This window comes from Ornithorhynchus anatinus, chromosome 12 (assembly GCF_004115215.2).
Source record: "Ornithorhynchus anatinus isolate Pmale09 chromosome 12, mOrnAna1.pri.v4, whole genome shotgun sequence".
NCBI classification, from domain to species: Eukaryota; Metazoa; Chordata; class Mammalia; order Monotremata; family Ornithorhynchidae; genus Ornithorhynchus; species Ornithorhynchus anatinus.
The window spans coordinates 42,256,580-42,277,916 of record NC_041739.1 but is presented as its reverse complement, the minus strand read 5'-3'; the positions used below and the strand labels follow the sequence as shown (position 1 = coordinate 42,277,916).

The 21,337-nt window shown below is 46.2% G+C and overlaps 1 protein-coding gene across 5 annotated transcripts in view; it reads right to left on the bottom strand.

Annotated features, from left to right (window-relative positions):
- CENPE (centromere protein E) overlaps positions 1–21,337 on the bottom strand; it is a 117,957-nt gene that overhangs the window by 38,339 nt on the left and 58,281 nt on the right. For 3 of the 5 annotated variants that reach the window (XM_029077017.2, XM_029077018.2, XM_029077021.2), the window contains 9 exons: positions 16,844–17,122; positions 16,481–16,618; positions 15,728–16,177; positions 14,634–14,786; positions 14,215–14,505; positions 13,845–14,003; positions 12,866–13,114; positions 12,192–12,350; positions 9,388–9,546 (listed from right to left, as the gene is read on the bottom strand). In XM_029077017.2, the coding sequence (XP_028932850.1) occupies positions 9,388–9,546; positions 12,192–12,350; positions 12,866–13,114; positions 13,845–14,003; positions 14,215–14,505; positions 14,634–14,786; positions 15,728–16,177; positions 16,481–16,618; positions 16,844–17,122 (2,037 nt within the window). The remainder of the gene's footprint in view (positions 1–9,387; positions 9,547–12,191; positions 12,351–12,865; positions 13,115–13,844; positions 14,004–14,214; positions 14,506–14,633; positions 14,787–15,727; positions 16,178–16,480; positions 16,619–16,843; positions 17,123–21,337) is intronic. The other 2 variants (XM_029077019.2, XM_029077020.2) reach the window with 2 other exon arrangements.

The window sequence follows — 21,337 nt, the reverse complement described above, 5'->3', positions numbered from 1 at the left end:
CATCAGAATTAGCTGACAGGTTCCCTGCCCATAATAAGGTTACAATCTAGAGGGAGAAGCATTAATTAAGTCCAGGAAGAATGTTTAAATGGAAGAATCCTGGTAGGAAATTAGTTTAACATAGAAACATTCACTTAAAGCAGGGGAAGAAGAGCTGACAGCAGTGTCAGAGGGCAGGGTTTTTTTCACTGGCATTTCTTGTAAATCATCACTCTCCTTAGAGCCTTATTAAAATCACACTCATTCATTAATTCAATCATATTTATTGAGTGCTTACTGTGTGCAGAGCGCTTTACTAAGAGCTTGGGAGAGTACAATACAACAACAGACATATTTCCTATGAGTTTACAGTCTCGAGGAGGGGAGACAAACCTCAATACAAATAAATAAAATTACAGATATGTACATAAGTGCTGTGGGGCTGGGAGGTGAGGAAGAGCAAAGGACATCTTTTCCAAGAGGCCCTCCCTGAATAAACTTTCATATCCTCATCTCCCTTTTACTTCTGTGTCACACTTGCACTTGGATTTTCAGCCTTAAATCATCCCATCCTCAGCCCCACAGTACTAATGTATATATCTGTAGTTTATTTATATTAACATATATCTCCCGCTCTAGGCTGTAAGCTCCCTGAGGGCAGTGTGTCTACCAACATTGCTATATTATGCTCTCCCAAGCATTTAGTACAGTGCTGTGCCCACAGAAAGCACTCAATAAATACCATCAACTAACTGAAAACAGAAGTATTTGGATTTGGCCAAAAGAGAAGATTAAAGAAGCAGCATGGACCCCAGAGTCAGAAGGACCAGGGGTCTAATCGTGGCTTAGCCATTTGCCTACTGTGTGACCTTGAGTAGGTCACTTCACCTCTCTGAGCCTAATTTTCCTCATCTGTAAAATGGGGATTAAGACTGTGCGCCCCATATGGGACATGGACTGTGTCCAATCTGATTACCTTGTATCTTCCTTAGAACAGTGCCTGGCACATAATAAGCATTTAACAAATACCATAAAAGAATGAGTACCTGATAGTTGTAATGACATTTATTGAGTGCTCACTAGGTGAAATGCATTGTACTAAGTGCTCTGGAAGTACAAAACAATCCAAAATATTAACTATGGTAACTATGACATTTGTTAAGTCCTTTCTATGTGCTGGTAAACTGTACTAAGCACTGGGGTAGAAACATGATAATCAGATTGGACACAGTTCCAGTCTCCCATGGGATCACAGTCTAAGTAGCATCAGAGAAGAAAAATCAAATCAATCAAATCAGTGGTATTTATTTAGCATGTACTGTTAGACATCATGGAAGTGGCTGGAACCCTGATCTTCCCCCATCTCCTCCCCATCCCCTAACACTCTGCTATAGATGGGACTCCATCTCTTGAACCACCAGTTTTCCAAAGCACCTTGCTCCCACCCAACATAAACAGCAGTACTGACACTGTGTGATGATGTAGGTCTTTAAAACTTACCTCATGCCATTTGGCATCTAACACCACTGAAAACAGTTTGGAAGACTAAAGTGGTTATAACAGTGCAACAAACAGTAAAAGATAAGAGCAGATGATCCAAATACACCTAGTCTTCAGTAATGACCATAAAATGTTTTCAAAAGCTCCATATTGATACTTTCAGTAAAGACTGTTTGCATAAAGTCTGATACTTGCCCATATCACCCAGCTCTACCAACCACTCCAGCTTCTAGTAATGGCTATCTACTGTCCCCCAGATCCCTCCTCTGGGAGGAGACTACTTTGACTATTTTGATCCCATTCCTTTCTCTATACCTACATTGATCCTTGGAGACTTCAGTATCCACATAGATGTTCCTGGTGACCCTTCCGCTGCCCACTTTCTATCACTCCTCAATTCCACTGACCTCCTGCTCTACCCCACCTCACCCACTCACCGACTCACCCAGCCGAATCGGCCACCACATGGACTTGGGAGCTCTCCTCCCAGGCGGCGGTTTCTTGGGCTGCCTGCCCCCCCCCCCCCCCCCCGTTTCCAGGCTAGCTCTTTAGCAGCATTTTGGCCGCCGACGGCCGACTCATCCACGCCGAGACCGCCCCTCTCTCCCGGGAAGCTGGGCCTTGTAATTGCCCAGAGCCTTGGAGCCATTACCATGAGGACTCGGGATCTCTGCTCCCCTGGGGGTGAGTCTCAGACTGCCGGTCCCCCTCTTCCCAGCTGAATCAGCCACCACATGGACTCGGGAGCTCTCCTCCCAGGCGGGGGTTCCTTGGGCTGCCTGCCCCCCGTTTCCAGGCTAGCTCTTTAGCAGCCTTTTTGGCCACCGACCGCCGACTTTAGCGGCTTTTTGGCCGCCGACCGCAGACTCATCCACGCCGAGACCGCCCCTCTCTTCCCGGAAGCTGAGCCTTGTCATCGCCCGGACCCTTGGAGCCATTACCTCGTGGGCTCGGGATCTCTGCTCGCCTGAGGCGCAGCCTCGGCCCGCCCGGCCCCGATTCCCGAAAAGCCCCCCCTTTGCCTGCCGCTCGCCAACTCATCTGCGCCTCCTCCGCCTCCCCCGGGGAGCTGAGCCTCGGACCACCCGGACCCGCGCCCGTCTCATCCTTTCCCAACCTGGACCTCCGCACCCCCGCTCGGGAACTCCGACACTAAGGATCTTCGCCCCAACAGACCCCCAGCCACCAGCTCTCATTCCACGCCCCCCTGCTCGGGCCCAGGGATACTGCGCTCCCCTTCTCGACCCTGGGGACATTGTGCTCCCTTGCTCGGCTCTAGGGACATTGTGTCTTCTGGGGACATTGTGTCCCCCTGCTCGGGCTCGGGGACATTGTGCTCCCCAACCGCTCCCCCACTCCGCCCGAGGCGGCCATTTTGGGAAGCCCCCACCCCGCCTGAGGCGGCCATTTTGGGAAGCCCTCACTCCCTCTTCCCCCTTGAGGTGACTCATCTCCCCCGCCCCCGCGGACGATGTCCTTGCTCTCACCATGTTACCTTACCTTAGCCGCCGCCCACGGCCGCCACCCACCCCGGACAACCTCAGGGCCCCCCCGCCGCCACAGGGACATTTGGTCATGAGCTCTGGGACTCTCTCGGCCGCTGGCCGCTTGACTTTGTGTCTGATCGGGTAGGGTCGGCTCGTCCCCCGACCCTGGTTATCGCCTACTTATTAACACTATTGTATTGTGTCTTACTGTATATTATATTGTGTCTTACTGTACCATGTTGCTATATTAGCGATTTCGCTTGTTATTGTTTATTGTTGTCAGTGCTGCCACCCACCTCTCTGGCCTCACCAGCCGCCTGACTTTGAGTTTGATCAGGTCGCCCCTTAATCGAGCCTACCCCCAACCCTGGTCATTGCCCGCTTATTAACACTACATTATATCATACTTTATCATGTTGCTATATTAGCACTACTGTATTGTATCATACTGTATCATGTTGCTATATTGCCGATTTCGTTTGTTACTGTTAATTGTTGTCAGTGCTGCCACCCACCTCTCTGGCCTCGCCATGTCCCTCCTCCCTCCCTCCCCCCTCCCACCCCTTCCTATCCTCCCCTTCCCCTCTCTCGCTCAGTTCTTTCCCGCAATCTCCTCTGTCTCCTCCGCCCCCCCTCCCTAGAACCACACTTTACCAGCGCTACCCCTCTTCCCCCTCCCCCTACTCTTCCCCCCACCAAACCCCCTCCTCACCCCTACTCTCTTCCCCACTCACGCCCCATCCCAGTCCTCTTGTCCCACCGCTACCCCTCATCCCCCTCTCCCCGGCCAGGACCCCGCCACCTCCTTCCCATCCAAACCCTCCCCTCCCTCCACCCTTCCCTCCCCTCCTGGCACCCACAGCTACTTTCAAGTGTGGCCTCTGGAACCCCCGCTCTATTACAGGTAAGCTACCTTTCGGCCATGACCTTTTCCTCTCCCGCTCTCTCCTCCTCCTCACCCTTTCCGAAACGTGGCTCTCTCCCAAAAACACGGTCTCCGCCGCCGCTCTCTCCAGTGGAGGCCTCTCCTTCTCCCACTCCCCCAGACTCACCGGTAAGGGAGGAGGCGTCGGCTTCCTCCTCTCACCCCGTTGCCGCTTCTGCACTATCCCTCCTCCCCCCTCCATCTCCTTCCCCTCCTTCGAAGCCCATATCATTCGCCTCTACCACCCCCTCCAGTTACTTGTCGCTGTCATCTACCGCCCTCCTTGTCCCACCTCCGACTTCTTCAACTACCTTGACCCCTTTCTCACCTTCCTTCTCTCCTTCTCTCTGCCCACTCTGATCCTCGGAGATGCAACATCCATATGGATGTACCCGATGACTCCTCTGCCACCCGCCTGCTACCCCTCCTTGACTCTGCCGACCTCCTCCTCCAACATACCGCGCCCACTCACCGACTCGGTCACACCCTCGATCTCGTCATCTCCTACAGCTGCACTATCTCCTCCCTTACCAACTCTGAAATCCCTCTCTCTGACCATAACCTTCTAACCTGCCTCATCTCTCACACTCCCTCCCCCTGCAAATCTTCGCTACTGCCCCACAGAGACCTCGGCTCTCTCGATCCCATCCGTCTTTCCAAAAGCATCTCTCCTCACCTTGCCGCCCTGTCCTCACTTCCCACTCTCGATGATCTCCGCTCTCCGCTCTCAACTCCACCCTCTCTACTCATCTCGACTCTCTCACCCACCTTTCCCTCTGCCGCTCTCGCTCCATTAACCCACAGCCCTGGATCACCTCCTCTGTCCGCTTCCTACGCTCCAATGCTCGAGCTGCCGAGCGCTGCTGGCGAAAGTCCAAGCACCAAGCCGACCTCACACACTTCAAATTTATCCTTTCCTGCCTTAACTCTGCCCTCTCCAGTGCCAGGCAAAGCTTCTTCTCCTCCCTCATCGACACCCATGCCCCTCACCCCCACCAATTGTTCTGGACCTTTAACTCTCTCCTTAGGCCCCCTGTTCCCCCCCTCCCCCATCTCTCACCCCCAATGAACTGGCCACCTATTTCCTCACGAAAATCAACACAATCAGGTCTGAGCTCCCCAAAGTCACCCCTCCGCCTCTCCCCTCCCCCCCACCAACCCTCTCCCCTACTTTCCCATCCTTCCCTGCAGTATCCTCAGAGGAGATCTCCTCCCTCCTCGCAAGTGCCACCCCCTCCACCTGCGCCTCGGACCCCATTCCCTCTCACCTTATTAAAACCATCGCCCCTGCCCTCCTCCCTTCCTTAACTTCTATTTTTGACCACTCAATCTCCAATGGCTCCTTCCCCACTGCCTTCAAACATGCCCACGTCTCCCCCATCCTAAAAAAACCCGCTCTTGACCCCACTTCCCCCTCCAGTTATCGCCCTATCTCCCTACTACCCTTCCTTTCCAAAATCCTAGAACGAGTCGTCCACAATCGATGCTTAGAATTCCTTAACTCCCATTCCCTCCTAGACCCCCTCCAATCTGGCTTCCGTCCCCTCCACTCTACCGAGACTGCTCTCTCTAAGGTAACCCATGACCTCCTTCTTGCCAAATCCAATGGCTTCTACTCCATTCTGATCCTCCTTGACCTCTCAGCTGCCTTTGACACTGTCGACCATCCCCTCCTCCTGCATACCTTATCTCATCTTGGCTTCACGGACTCCGTCCTCTCCCGGTTCTCCTCTTACCTCTCTGGCTGGTCATTCTCAGTCTCCTTCACTGGCGCCTCCTCCCCCTCCCATCCTTTAACTGTTGGAGTTCCTCAAGGGTCAGTTCTTGGCCCTCTTCTGTAATCCATTTACACTCACTCCCTCGGTGAACTCATTCGCTCTCACGGCTTTGACTACCATCTCTACGCAGATGACACGCAGATCTACATCTCCGCCCCTGTTCTCTCCCCCTCCCTTCAGGCTCGCATCTCCTCCTGCCTCCAGAACGTCTCCACCTGGATGTCGGCCCACCACCTAAAACTCAACATGAGCAAGACTGAGCTCCTCATCTTCCCTCCCAAACCCGGTCCTCTCCCAGACTTCTCTATCACCGTGGATAGCACGACCATCCTTCCCGTCTCTCAGGCCCGCAATCTCGGTGTCATCCTTGACTCTTCTCTCTCGTTCACCCCACACATCCTATCCGTTACCAAGACCTGCCGGTTTCACTTCTATAATATCGCCAAGATCCGCCCTTTCCTCTCCACCCAAACGGCTACCTTACTGCTACGGGCTCTCGTTATATCCCGGCTAGACTACCGTGTCAGCCTTCTCTCTGACCTCCCTTCCTCCTCTCTCGCCCCGCTCCAGTCTATTCTTCACTCCGCTGCCCAGCCCATCTTCCCGCAGAAACAATCTGGGCGTGTCACTCCCCTTCTTAAACAACTCCAGTGGTTGCCTCCGCTCCAAACAAAACCTTCTCACTCTAGGCTTCAAGACTCTACATCACCTTGCCCCTTCCTACCTCTCCTCCCTTCTCTCTTTCTACTGCCCACCCCGCACGCTCCGCTCCTCTGCCGCCCACCGCCTCACCGTCCCTCGGTCTCGCCTATCCCGCCGTCGACCCCTGGGCTACGTCTTCCCGCGGTCCTGGAATGCCCTCCCTCCTCACCTCCGCCAAGCTGATTCTCTTCCCCTCTTCAAAACCCTACTTAAAACTCACCTCCTCCAAGAGGCCTTCCCAGACTGAACTCCTCTTCTCCCTCTACTCCCTCTACCACCCCCCCTTCACCTCTCCGCAGCTAAACCCTCTTTTCCCCCTTTCCCTCTGCTCCTCCCCCTCTCCCTTCCCATCCCCTCAGCACTGTACTTGTCCGCTCAACTGTATATATTTCCATTACCCTATTTATTTTGATAATGAATTGTACATTGCCTTGATTCTATTTAGTTGCCACTGTTTTTACGAGATGTTTTTCCCCTTGACTCTGTTTATTGCCATTGTTCTTGTCTGTCCGTCTCCCCCGATTAGACTGTAAGCCTGTCAAACGGCAGGGACTGTCTCTATCTGTTGCCGACTTGTTCATTCCAAGCGCTTAGTACAGTGCTCTGCACATAGTAAGCGCTCAATAAATACTACTGAATGACTTGGACATTCGACCTCATTATCTCTAGCCACTGCTCAATCTCCTCCCTCACCAACTCTTTAATCCCTCCATCAGACCATATCCTCTTTACCTGCCTTCTCTTCCACACATCTCCTCCCTGCCAGTCTGTGCTGTTTCCCCACAGAGACCTCTGGTCTTTTGACTCCACCCAATTTTCTTAACTCATCATGCCCCATTTAACCCCCATACCCAAACTACCTTCCCTTGATGATCAAACTGAGGCTCTCAACACTACCCTTTCTACTGAACTCAACTCTCTCCTCCATCCCTTCGTCAATCTCGTCCCACTAACCCACAGCACTGGTAGTCTGCCTCCATAGTCTGCCTCCTTCGTTGTGGTGCACGAGCAGCAGAATGTTGCTGGCAAAAATGAAGATATCAGGTAGAGTTTGTCCACTTCAAATTTATCCTTGTGTGCTTTAATTCTGTCTTTTCCCTCACCAAGCAAAATTATTTCTCCATTCTTATTGACACCTATGATCATTGCCCTTGTCAATTATTCCAGGCACTTAACTCCCTCCTCAAACCTCCTGTCCCTTCCGTCTCCCCCATCCCTTGTCCCTACTGACCTGGCCACCTGCTTTATTGAGAAAACTGACACTATTAGGCATGATCTTAAAATCTCCCCTGCCCCTCCCAGTTTCTCCACACATCTTGCCTCTTCTTCAATTTTCCCATCTTTTCCAGCCGAATCTCTAGAGAAGATTGCCTCCCTCCTCTCAAAATCCACCCCCTTCACCTACGGATCTGACCCCAGTCCTTCACACTTTATCAAAACACTTGCCCCTCCCCTTCTTCCCTCCCTGACCATTGTCAACTGTTTGCTCTCCAATGACTTCTTGCTCTCTGCTTTCAAACATGCCCATGTCTCCCTTATCCTAAAAAAACCCTTGCTTTACCCCATGGCTCCCTTCAGTTACTGCCCCATTTCCCTCTTACCTCTCTTCTCCAAACTCCTTGAACTAGTCGTTTACACCCGCTGTCTCAAGTTCCTCTCTTCCAATTCTCTCCTTGACCCCCTCCTATCTGGCTTCTACCCCCTACACGCCAAAGAAACCACCCCATCTCAAAAGTCTCCAATGATCTCCTTCTTGCCAAATCCAACATCTTCAACTCCATTCTAATACTCCTCAACCTCTCAGCTGCCTTTGACATTGTCGAGTAACCCCTTCTCCTGGAAACATCAAACCTTGGCTTCAGTGAAGCTGTCCTTTCCTGGTTCTCCTCCTATCAATTTGGCAGCTCATTTTCAGTCTCTTTTGTGGGCTCCTCCTCCTCTGCCTCCCTTGCTCACATGGCTTCAACTACCACCTCTAAGCAGATGATATCCAGATCTCTCTCCCTCTCTGCAGTCTCACATTTCCTCCTGCCTTCAAGTTGTCTCTTCTTGGATTTTCTCCTGTTCCCTCAAACTTAACATGTCTAAAACCACCCAGACCCTTTCCTTCCCATAACTTTCCCATCACTATAGATGGGACCACCATCCTTCCTGTCTCACAAGTCCATAACCTTGGCATTATCCTTGATTCCTCTCTCTCTCAGCCCATTATATTCACTCTATCACTAAATCCTTTCTGTTCGACCTTCACTACATTCCAAAAATCTGCCCTTTCCTTTCCATCTAAACCTCTACTACGTTAATCCAATCACTTATCCTAACCCCCCTCGATTACTGTATCAGCCTTCTTGCTAACCTCCCTGCCTCCTGTATCTCCCCACTCCAGCCCAGACTTCACTCTGCTGCCTATATCATTTTTCTATAGAAACATTCAGGCTATGTTTCCCCACTCCTCAAAGAACTCCAGTGGCTGCCCACCTCACTCTGCATCAGAGAGAAACACCTCACCATTGGCTTTAAAGCATTCAATCACCCTACCCCCTCCTACTTCACCTCACTACTCTCCTTTTACAACCCAGTTCACACACTTCGGTCCTCTAATGCTGACTTACTATGCCAACCTCTCTCCCACATCCTGCCTCTGGCCTGGAATGCCCCTCCCTGCCCCCCGTTCCCCCAACCCAGCTTCAAAACCGACAGGCAATTACTCTCCCCATACTTCAAAACCTTAATGAAGCCACATCTCCAAGAGGTCTTCCCTGACTAATCCCTCTTTTCCTCTTCTCCCACTCCCTTCTGTGTCACCTTGATTTGCTCCCTGTATTCATCCCCTTTCCAGTCCCATAGCATTTATGTACATATCTGTAATTTATTTATATTAATATCTGTCACCCCTCTAGACTGTAAACACATTGTGGTCACAGAATGTGTCTATTACAATATCGTAGTCTCCCAAGCAGTTAGTACAGTGCTCTACAGACAGTAAGAGCTCAATAAATAAGATTGACTGACTGACCTTTTCTTTTAGCAGGATGGTCTCTTCTGATAGCCTTTCCTCCTTTTTTAGCAGCTCTCTTTCTCTCTCCAACACTAAATTCTTCTGGTAATCAACGAGTTCCTTCTGACAATTCAGCTCAGCCCGGAGATGATCCATTTCTGACTGAACCTTTGCATACTGAAAATGTTTGAAGAATGCAGTTAACCACTTGTTTTGCATTCCAAAAATCTGAAGTCACAAATCAATTAATCATATTTATTGAGGGCTTACTGTGTGCAGAGCACTGTACTAAGCACTTGAGAGTGTACAATAAAATAGATTTGGTAGATATTTCTTGTTCAAAAGTAGCTGACAGTCTAGATGGGGAGATAGACATTAAAATAAATCACAGATATGTACACAAGTGGTGTAGGGCTGGTTGAAGGGTAGGGTGAATGCAGTGTAGAAATCCAAGGGCAAAGGGGATGTCGAAGGGAGAGGGAGTAGGGGAGACGAGGGCTTAGTCAGGGAAGGCCTCCTGGAGGAGATGTGCTTTTAATAAGCCTTTGAAGATGGGAAGAGAAGTCATCTGTCGCATATTAAGGAGGAAGTTCCAGTCCAGAGACAGAATGTGAGTGAGGGGTTGACAGTGAGATAGACGAGATTGAGGCACAGTAACTGGGTTGGCAGTAGAGGAATGAAGTGGATGGGCTGGGTTGAAGTAGGAAATCAGAGACATAAGATAGGAAGGGGCAAGGTGATTGAGTGCTTTAAAACTGATGGCAAGGAGTTTCCATTTGATATAGAAGTGGGCCTTTTAAAACAGAAGCTTTAAGTTGAGATGTTAGTCCTTCTTTGCATATAAGCTATTGATTTAAGAACAGAATGCCATATTGGTTCAGATCAATGGCCCATGAGACAAATAGCATGCTCCTTCTGAGAGGGATGCAATTGTGTGGATTGTCCCCTTCCCAGAGGATTGCAATCAGTTGTATTTGAGTGCTTATTGTGTGCAGGCCACTATACTATCTGCTTGGGAGAGTAGAATAACAGACACATTCCCTTCCTACAGTGAGCTTTACATTTCTACTCTGTAGCTTGGTGCCTGTAATAGAACTCTTTAGATGTTCAAAAGTTTCATTTTTCAGAAAAGCCATACAAGACAGCTAAACCCATCTAATTACCTTATCCACCACCTCCTCTGTTTCCTACTCAGCAAGAAAGGATGAAATGATCCATAATAAGCTGGATGTGTTGCCTGGGGCAACAGTTTTCTAAATCGGCACAGCCAGCCAACTATATAACTCAGCAAATCCAGAATCAAAGACTGTGGGTGCCAGTCACAAAAGAAAAAAAATAATGGAAAAGGCCAGGAATGGAAAGATAACTTTGGGCTTCCAGATGCTATAGGCAGAGTGGGGCTTGTGAAGGGGGAGTTACTGTGATCTGCCCCCCCACCCCAACAAGAGCCATAATAATTGTTATATTTGTTAAGCATTCACTGTATGCCAAGAATTATATTAAGTGCTGGGGTAGATAAAAAATCATCAGACCGGCCACAGTCTTCCCAGTGTGGGGCTTACAGCCTATGGGGGAGGAATTTCATCTCCATTTTATGAGTGAGGACACTGAGACACAGAAGTGATTTGTCCAGGATCACACAGCATACAAATGGCAGAGCTGGTATCCAGGGCCTCTGACTCTCAGGTCTATGCTCTTCCCACTAGGTTATGTTGATTCCCCAGTTCCAAGTAAGGAATGGAGTGGGAAGAGACGGGAAGCAGTGGCGGGGTCAGCGAAGAGGCAGATACAGTAGTTAAGGCAGGATATCATAAGTGCTTGGATGAGTGTGATAGCAGTTTGAAAGGAGAAAAAAGGGTGATTTTAGTGATGTTGTGAAGTTAGAACTGACAAGATTTGGTGACATTTAATATTTGAGTTGAAAAAGAGAGAAAGAGAGAAAGTCCAAGATAGTGGTGTTATCTTCATGACAGGCACAAGGAGGGTAGGACAGGGTTGGGTGGGAAGATAATGAGTGTTGATTTGGACATGTTTATTTTATGGTGTCTGTGGGACATCCAGGTTGAGATGTTCTCAAGTCAGTAGGCAATGTGAGACTACAAAGAATAAGAGAGGCCAGGGCTAGAAAGATAAATTTGGGAATCAACTGCATAAAGGTGGTGCTTGAAGTACAGGGAGCAAATGAGTTCTTCAAGAGATTAGGTGTAGATGGAGAATAGAAGGTATTCAGAACTGAGCCCTGAAGGGCCTTCACTGTCAGAGGGTGGGAGGCAAAGAGGGACCCCACAAAAAAGATGGGGAAGGAGCAGGCACAGAGAGAGTGGAGGGGAACCAGGAGTGGGCAGTGTCAATGAAGCCAAAATTAGATAATGTTTCAAGGAGAAGGGGTGGTCCTCAGTGTGGAAGGTAGAGATAATTCAGATAACTAAGGCCTAATAGTTCATTCTGGTTGCCTGTACAGCCAAGGTCTACCAAATACCCTGGTTTGTTTTACTTTGGGAGGAAAGAGCTTTAAGATAAATGGTGCAGAAAAACATTGGCCTACAGAGTAGGCCCTAAGCCTCAGGGAGGGTGGTTTCCAATCTGACAGGCTGGTATGAGGCAGCCCCTGAAGTCATCCTGCTCCTGTTTCAGGGGGAAAAGGAAGGCAACATGGAGAACCTGCTCTGCACGGAGTAAGCCCCTAAAGTTGACTGGGCACAAACCAACTTCAGGATGCACAGTGATTTTTAAAAAAGATCCCTGAGCCATATCTAAAGTTAATCTACACACACATCTAGGTCTTTCTCCCCTAAGTCCCCCTGGAGAAGATAACACCTTACCTTTTGCTCCAATGCATCCCTCTTTCTATTTAGATCCTCCTGGATATTTGAGATCTGGAAATCCCGTTCTGAAATATTCTCTTCCAGTAGATTAATAGTCTTTTGGTGCTCTTTCAGGCACACTTGAGTGCTTTTCAGTGCTTCTTGGGTTTCCCAGTTCTTTATCAATAGGAGGAAAGTTTAGACAAAATTGTTAATAGAAATGGGACAGGCATAGGTCTTTAAAGCTAAAGCCACTGTGTTCTTCTCTGTGAGGCGTGAGGCCCTTGACTAGTCCTAGCCAGATCAGAGAAAAGGGTAAAGGGGAAGAAGTGGAACCATTCAGGCCTCTGGGCTGTTTTTCCTTACTCTTATCACCAAAGCATCAAGGCTGAAAAACTCTCTCTTTTTAATTTCTCTCCCTAAATGTTTCCTTCACCAAAATGCCCAAATGGTCAAATTCTTTAGCTTCAAGAATGTTCGTATCTTAGATCCAATAAAGCCATAGTCTTATTCTTTAAGCATTTCCTTCCTTCTCCTAATCTCAGCCCTTGTCCAGTGGAATTCATGATTGCTTCAAAGCTAATCAAGGGTGTGTATGTTGTATACTTTTTTTTTTTGGAAAAGGGGTAAGAAAACAGGAACCGAGGAATAAGGCCATTTATTGCTAAAAGGATGGGGGAAAAAGGTCTTACCCTGGCGTCAGTCTCTTTTATACGTTCTTTCAGATGGTCTATCTCCGTTTGAAGTGTCTCATGTGTCCACTTCAGGTGATCTCTTTCCTTAGTAACAGATAGTATTTCTTCAAGACTTGCCTGAAATTTCTGAGCAAACTCTAACTTCTCCATTTCTACATGTTTTAGAGTGAGGTCCTGGACCTTCAGTTGCTCCTTCAATTGCTCAACTTCACTCAGTAGTTGCTCCTTTCCTTGGAGCTCTAAGACCTGAAGAAGGGCACAGAAGTAAGCTATCTCAAAATAGTTGCTTGTTGGCATAATAATAATATGATAATAATAATAATAATTGTGGTATTTGTTAAGCATTTACTAAGCTCCAGGCACTGTAATAAGTGCTGGTGTGGTTACAAGCAAATCAGGTTGGACACAGTCCCTATCCCCTGAGGGCTCAATGTCTCAATCCCCATTTCACAGTTGAGGTAACTGAGGCACAGAGAAGTGAAGTGACAAATGAAGTGATTTGCCCAAAGTCACAGAGCAGACAAATGGCAGAGTCAGGATTAGAACCCATGACCTTCTGACTCCTAGGCCCGTGCTCTATTTTGCCCTGGATTTAACTATGTGCCAGGCACTATTAAATACTAGGGTAGAGTCAAGATAATCACATTGGACACAGTCCCTATCCTATAAGAGAATCACTCTCTAAATTAGAGGGAGGATGGTATAATCCCCATTTTACAGATGAAGTAACTGAGGCATAGAGAAGTTAAATAACTTGGCCAAGGTTACACAGTAGACAAGGGGCAGAGACAGAATTAAAACCCGGGTCCTCTGATCCCAGGCCCATGCTCTTTCCACTAGGCCACTCTGTGCATATATATAACCTCCTCTTTGAGAATTCTATATTTCTGTTCAAAATTATTAAGGAAACAATCCTTAGTTTATGACATACCTAGTATACATATGATAATTTAGCGAAATTATTTGTATAGCTTACCTTTTGCTGCCAAACATCATTGGATTTCTTTAGTTCCTCCTGAGTATTTAAGATCTGAGATTCCTTCTCTGCAATATCCCTTCTCAATTTGTCAATCATACCTTGATTTTCTTTCATGAGCACATGAACATTTTCCAGTTCCTCTTGCATTTCCAAGCTCTTAATCATCAGAAAGAAAATTGATACAGCAATTATTTTACATTAATATCTCCATCCTAATAAATTCCTTCAGGTCAGGGATTCTGTCTATTAATTCTACTCGACTGTTCCAAGTTCTTAGTACAATAAGCTCTATGCCTAATAAGGGTTCAATAAATACCACTGATTGACTGATTTTGCAAAGATTGGGAGCTAAAGAAACTGTTCTTACTCCGGCAAGGATCTTTCTTCTGTTTTCTTTAAGCACATCAGTCTCTGCTTGGAGAACCTCCTGGTTCCTCCTCAGTTGATCTCGTTCCTCAGTTACAGATACAAAATCTTCAAGGCTTGCCTGAAGCTTCTGAGCCATCTCAAGCTTCTCCACTTCTATGCTCTGTAGTGTGAAATCCTTGTTTTTCAATTTCTCCTTCAAATCCTCTATTTCACTCAGCTTTTTCTGAGTCTTAATGGCCTCTTCCCCCATGCTGAGAAGTTGCTTTTCATTTTCTTGGAGCTCTTGGATCTGGAGACAGTGACAAAATAAATAACCCCTTGTTGCCATCCATATAGCTCCTTTGTCAAACAAAAAAGGTACTGAACCTCCAGGGATAATCAATTCAATGAAACAAAGTGAAGGAAACTACACTTTACCTTTTGCTGCAATGCATCACTGGTTTTCTCTAAAGTCACTTGAATATTTGATAACTGAGATTCCTTTTCAAAAATTGTTTCCTTCATTTTATCAATAATCCCTTGGTTTCCTTTCAGAGCTTCATGAGCGCTTTTCAATTGTTTCTCCAGATCCTTTATCATTAGTACAAGGAAAATGATTAAACATGATTTATTTCAAAATTATTCTTCATACCAATGTGCTTTTCTTGAAAGATTTCGTACCACTGCAAAATATATTTACTACCCCCATCACACAACTATCATATGGACTAAGTTTAAAAAAAATCTGTGGATCATCCAGACTCATTGGTCATAACAATTGGTAATGGCACTTATCAAGTACTTAATGGGAAGCAGTGTAGCTTAGTGGAAAGAGCAGGGGGCCGGGACTCAGAAGACCTGGGTTCTAATCCCAAACTCACCACTTGCCAGCTGGGTAACCTTAGGCAAGTCACTCACCTTCTCTGGGCTTCAGTTTTCTCATCTGTTAAATAGGGATACAATACCTGCTCTACCCCCTACTTAAACTGTAAGTGCCATGTGGGACATGGACTGTGTCCAATCTGATTTGCTTGCATCTACCCCAACACTTACTAAAGAGCTTGGAAAATAGTAAGTACTTAAAAACCACAACGAATACTATGTGCTAAGTGCTGGGGTAGATACAAGTTAATCAGGTTGAACACAGTCCCTGTCCAACACAGGGCTCATAGTCTAGTAGAAGGGAGAACAGGCATTTAACCCCTATTTCACAAACAAGGTAACCAAAGTCCAGAGAGAATAAGTTACCTGCCTGAAGTCACAAGGTCAGTGGCAGTAAAATGATTAAAAGGGAGAAGGAGGTGGTAGCACAGCCTATGTTTCCTGACTTCCCTTCCTATTCTCTTTCCACTTTCTTCTCCCTTTTAATCATTTTACTGCTTAGTTAGTGAATGAAATGTAAAACAAGAATCCTGTTGGCTCTGGTGAAAAAATTGGAGCAAGAGGGGAAACTGAATGCACCTCTGGATTTTACTGATTTCCCTTTTCTCTCAGCCCACAGAACATAGAGTGAAGAGGGAATCATTTCTTACTGAGGTAATTTCTCCCAGGTTTTCTGTGAGTTGGCCTCTTTCCACTTGGAGATCCTCTTGTATCCTTTTCAGTTTATCTCTTTCCTTTGTTAGAGATTTTATTTCTTCAAGACATGCCTGAAGTCTCTGTGTTATCTCCAGCTTTTCCATCTCCATCATGCCCAAAGCTGACTCCTTCCTCTTTAATTGCTCCTTCAGTTGCTCCATTTCACTCATTCCATACTGGTTCTCAGTGGCCTCTTCCCTCCTGAGTTGTTCCTGCCTTTTTGATTTGTCTTCCATCTTCATATTTTCTAGTTCTTGCTCAAACAGAGCTTTCTGTTGAACAAGAGAAGCAATCTGATCCAGTGACTGCTGAATCTGATCATTTTTAATAACCTGTGTTCGTTCACGGATTATTTGATCTCCCTCAAAAGTAACTTGATTAAGTTCTTCAGTTAACTGTAGGACCTGGAAGGCACATTAAAGTGACAAAATTCACTCCATGGCCCAAGGAGGGCATAAAATTTCTCAAGGTCTATTATGTGGAACTCTGAGCTCAATTATTTTACTACAGTAATTTTTTCCTCTTAATAGGATAAGACTGAGTAGCAGAAATGAGGCTGGAGAGACAAGCTGACACAAAGCACATTACTTGGCATTCATATTCTTTTAATCTGTCGCAAATTTTAACTCAGCAATTAAAGTTTCAGATCTGCAGTTTGAAATTAAATCTAGAGTACGATCCTAGCTTTCAGAAAATGTATATTGTACCTTTCTTTGCAGTTCACTGATCATTTCTACATTCTTTTGAATACTCGGAGATTCCATTTTCAAATGATTTTCCTCTAAGTCAGGGTCTTGAGGTGTCATCAGAAACAAACTAGCATTTTCCAGTTCTTGTTTAAGACTCTTTACCCAAGGAAAGACACAGGAAACAATAAATTAAATTGGTAATTTAATCTATAAAATTCCCATTTTTACAGGGCTAGTTTAGATGGATGAAACATTTCTTAGTCAATTGTATTCACTGAGCACTTACTGTGTGCAGAACACTGTACTAAGTGCTTAGGAGAGTACAATAATGGAATCACGTTCCCTATCCACAACAGGTTTACATTCTACAGACTTTCTTACCAAAGTCCCAGACTCTTTAATTGGGCTATGCTCCATTTGGAAAGTCTTCAGTGACATCTTCAACTCATTTCTTTCCTTGGTTACAACTGCCATTTCTTCCAAACTCTCCTGAAGTTTTTCAGTAATCTCCAATTTTTCCATTTTTACAGCTTCCAGGGTCAAATCTCGGGCCCTTAATTGCTCCTTCAGTTGTACCAATTCATCCAGTTTCGGCTGAGCTTCATTGATCTGGTCCTTCATACTGATAAATTCTTTCTGTTTTTCTTCAAGCTCTTTAATCTTGTAATACAGAAATTAGGTACTGTGATTTTGTTTTATATTTATTGATGTCTATCCTTTGAAAAGCTTTAAGGGGACTGCACAATTTTAGATAATAAACCTTCTCCCACAGGATACGTTAATGCCTGTGTCTCCCCCTGGATTGCAAGATCCCTGAGGGAAGGGAACATGTACTCTTAACAAGTGCTTAGGAAGAGCTCTGCACACAGTAGGTGCTCAATAAATACTACTAAATGGCTGCTTCCCAACAACAAAAGTGGAATTGCAGGAGAAATAAAGAGAAATAGAATATCAGCAAACACAAAAGAACTTTTAAAAAAGGAGCCAAGGTAGAGTCCAATGTCAATAATTTCTTATTCTTGCACACTAATATTGGCACAAGGCCTTTAAAACAGCACTGCTCCCAAGATTATCTTCAAGCAAGTTGAATGCTTAACATATTTCAGATGACAGATCACAGGCAAGACTGAGTGCCTTTTTATAGTTCCTAGCATAAATGGATCTTAATCCTATGATAGAAAAGAGGACAAAATCCGCAAAAAAATAAAAGAAAAACATCCCATAAGAAAGGGTCCTGATATGGCTCAAGACTATGCCCCCCCACCTCACCACTCTCCTAATACAACTCAGCCCATGCAATCCTCTAACGCCAACCTACTCACTGTACCTCGATCTCGTCTATCTCCCAAGCCAACTTCTCTCCCACTTCCTGCCTCTGGCCTGGAACACCCTCCCTCCTCATATCTGACAATTACTCTCCCCACCTTCAAAACTTTACTGAAAGCACATCTCCTCCAAGTGGCCTTCCCTGACTAAGTCCTCATTTTCTCTTTTCCCACTCCCTTCAGCATCACCCTGATTTTGTCCCCTTATTCACCCCTCCCTCAGCCCCACAGCACTTACGAACATATCCATAATTTATTTATATTAATATCTATATCCCTCTCTAAGCTCAATGTGGGCCAGGAATGTGTCTAACATTCTGTTGTATTGAACTCTTCTAAGAACTTAAAAATGGAAAACTTGTACGCTTTCTACCTCTGTAAGACAAGAGAAAGACATCACACAGTGCATTAAGAAATGTATGTTCTGTAAGTGTTAACTCATTAAGATGACTACAAAAAAATAAGAAAAGACTAGGGCAGTTTCTCCTTATTTTACTTGTTCTGTGAGTCTGAATATTGTTTACATACATTTAAATATTAATTTTTAAAGTAAAGAATTTATATCAAAATAATAAATCGGAACTTATTTTTACAGGTATGCATTAGTATATAAAACAAGATCCAGGCAAAATCTGGGACATTTTCATATAGCTGTGCAGTTTTGTTTTGTACAGGAATAGTACATTTTATATATGTACTATGCACATATGTATATAGATATGTACACACACACACGGGGCTGGGGAGAGTATCAAATTCATTCATTCATTCAATCATATTTATTGAGCGCTTACTATGTGCAGAGCACTGTACTAAGCGCTTGGAATGTACAATTCTGCAACAGATGGAGACAATCCTTGCCCAACAACAGGCTCACAGACTAAAAGGGGGAGACAGACAACAAAACAAAACAAGTAGTCAGGCTTCAATACCATCAAGATACATAAAATCATAGATACATACACATCATTAATAAAATAGAGTAATAAATAATATATACAAATATGCATAAGTGCTGTGGGGAGGGGAAGAGGGAAAAGCAGAAGGAAGGAGTAGGAGGAATGGGGAGAGGAGGAGGGGCAGAGGGAAAAAGGGAGAGGTCAGTCTGGGAAGGCCTCCTGGAGGAGGTGAGCACTCAGTAGGGCTTTGAAAAGGGGAAGAGATTTCGTTTGGCAAACGTGAGGAGGGAGGGTATTTCAGGTCGGAGGCAGGATGTGGACCAGGGGTCGACAGCAAAACAGGTGAGAACGAGGCACCGTGAGGAGGTTAGTGGCAGAGGAGCAGAATGTACAGAGTAGGCTGTAGAAAGAGAGAAGGGACGTGACATAGGAGGGGGCCAGGTGATGGAAAGCTTTGAAGCCAAGAGTGAGGAGTCTTTGTTTCATGCGAAGGTTGATAGGCAACCACTGGAGGTTTTTGAGGAGGGGAGTGACATGCCCAAAGCGTTTCTGTAGGAAGATGTTACAGGCAGCGGAATGAAGACTAGGCTGGAGCGGGGAGAGACAGGAAGAAGGGAGATCAGAGAGGAGGTTGATGCAATAATCCAGTTGGGATATTATGAGAGCTTGTACCAGCAAGGTAGCAGTTTGGTTAGAGAGGAAAGGGCAGATCTTGGCGATGTTGTGAAGGTGAGACTGGCAGGTTTTGGTGATGGATTGGATGCGTGGGGTGAATGAGATGGCAGAGTCAAGGATGACACCAAGGTTGTGGGCCTGTGAGATGGGAAGGATGGTAGTGCCGTCCACAGTGACAGGGAAGTCAGGGAGAGGACAGGGTTTGGGAAGAAAGATAAGGTGCTCAGTCTTGGATATATTGAGTTTTAGGTAGTAGGCAGACATCCAGGTGGTGATGTCCTGAAGGCAGGAGGAGATAACGAGCATGGAGGGAGTGGGAGAAAATAGGGGAGGAGATGTAGATTTGGGTGTCATCTGCGGAAGGATGATAGTTGAAGCCGTGGGAATGAGTATAGATGGAGAACAGAAGGGGACCAAGTACTGACTCTTGAGGAACCCCTACAGTTAGTGGAGGGGAGGGGGAGGAGGAGCCTGCGAAGAAGACCGAGAATGAACGGTCAGAGAGATAAGAGGAGAACCAGAAGAGAACGGAGTCCATGAAGCCAAGGTTGGATAAAGTGTTGAGGAGAAGGGGATGGTCGACAGGGGATGGTCGACAGTGTCAAAGGCAGCTGAGAGATCGAGGAGGATTAGGATAGAGTAGGAGACATTGGATTTGGCAAGAAGGAGGTCATGGGTGACCTTTGAGAGGGCAGTTTCAGTGGAGTGGAGGGGATGGAAGCCAGATTGGAGGGGGTCCAGGAGAAAGTTGAAGTTGAGGAATTCAAGGCAGTTAGTGTAGTCGACTCATTCGAGGAGTTTGGAAATGAAGGTTAGGAGAGAGCTAGGAAGATAACTGGAAGGGGAAGTGGGGTCGAGAGATTTTTTTAGGATGAGGGAGACATGGGCATGTTTGAAGGCAAAGGGGAAGAAGCCGTTGGAGAGTGAGTGTTTAAAGATGGAAGTTAAGGAGGGGAGGAGGGACAGGGCGATAGTTTTTTATAAGATGAGCGGGAACGGGGTCCAAAGCACAGGTTGAGAGGGTGACACTTGCGAGGAGGGAGGAGATCTCCTCTAAATATGCAGCTGGGAAGGATAAAAAAGTAGGGGAGAAGGTTGAGAGCCAGGGGGATGGAAAAGGGGAGGGGTGACTTTGGGGAGCTCAGACATGATGGTGTTAATTTTCGTATGAAATAGGTGGCCATATCGTTGTAGGTGAGGCAAGGCGACGGGGAGGAATGCTGGCCTGATGAGAGAGTTAAGTGTCTGGAACAATTGGCTGGTGTGATTGGCATGGGCATCAATGAGGGAAGAAAAATATGCTTAAGAGGTACAACCAAAGACATTTGACACAGAAAGGAGGGAAGTTAGGTAAATAAAGGACTTACTCTGGGAAGGACTTTTGGGGGAAATGTGATTTTAGGGGGGTTTTGAAGGTGAGGAGAGTTGTAGACTGTTGAATATGAAGGGGGAGGGAGTTCCTGGTCTGAGGAGAATTTGGGTAAAAGGGTCAATGATGGGATAGATGAGACCAAGATACATAGAATAGATTGGTTTAGAAGAGTGAGGTAAGGTATTTTTGTGGTGGAGGGGCAGCATTGGAGGTTTTTGAGGAGTGGGTAAGATATGGACTGAACATTTTTCAGAAAAATGATCCGAGCAGCAGAATGAAAGGGAGAGACAGGATGCAGAGAGATCAGAGAGGAGGTTGATGCAATAGTTAAGAAAAGAAATGATGAGAGTTTGGATCAGTGTAGTAGCAGTTTGGATGGAGAGGAAAGGGTGGATTCTACAGATTTTGTGAAGATTGAACCAATAGGATTCTGTGACAGATTGAATATGTGGGTTAAATGAGAGAGATGAATGGAGGAAAATGACATGGATACAGGCTTGTGAGACAGGGAGGGTGATGGGTCCCCCAAACTTCTCTCTTAGCTCTTATCAAGCCAAGTTTCTATCTCACTCTCTGCTTCTCCTGCCTCTTTCCCCTCACAGTG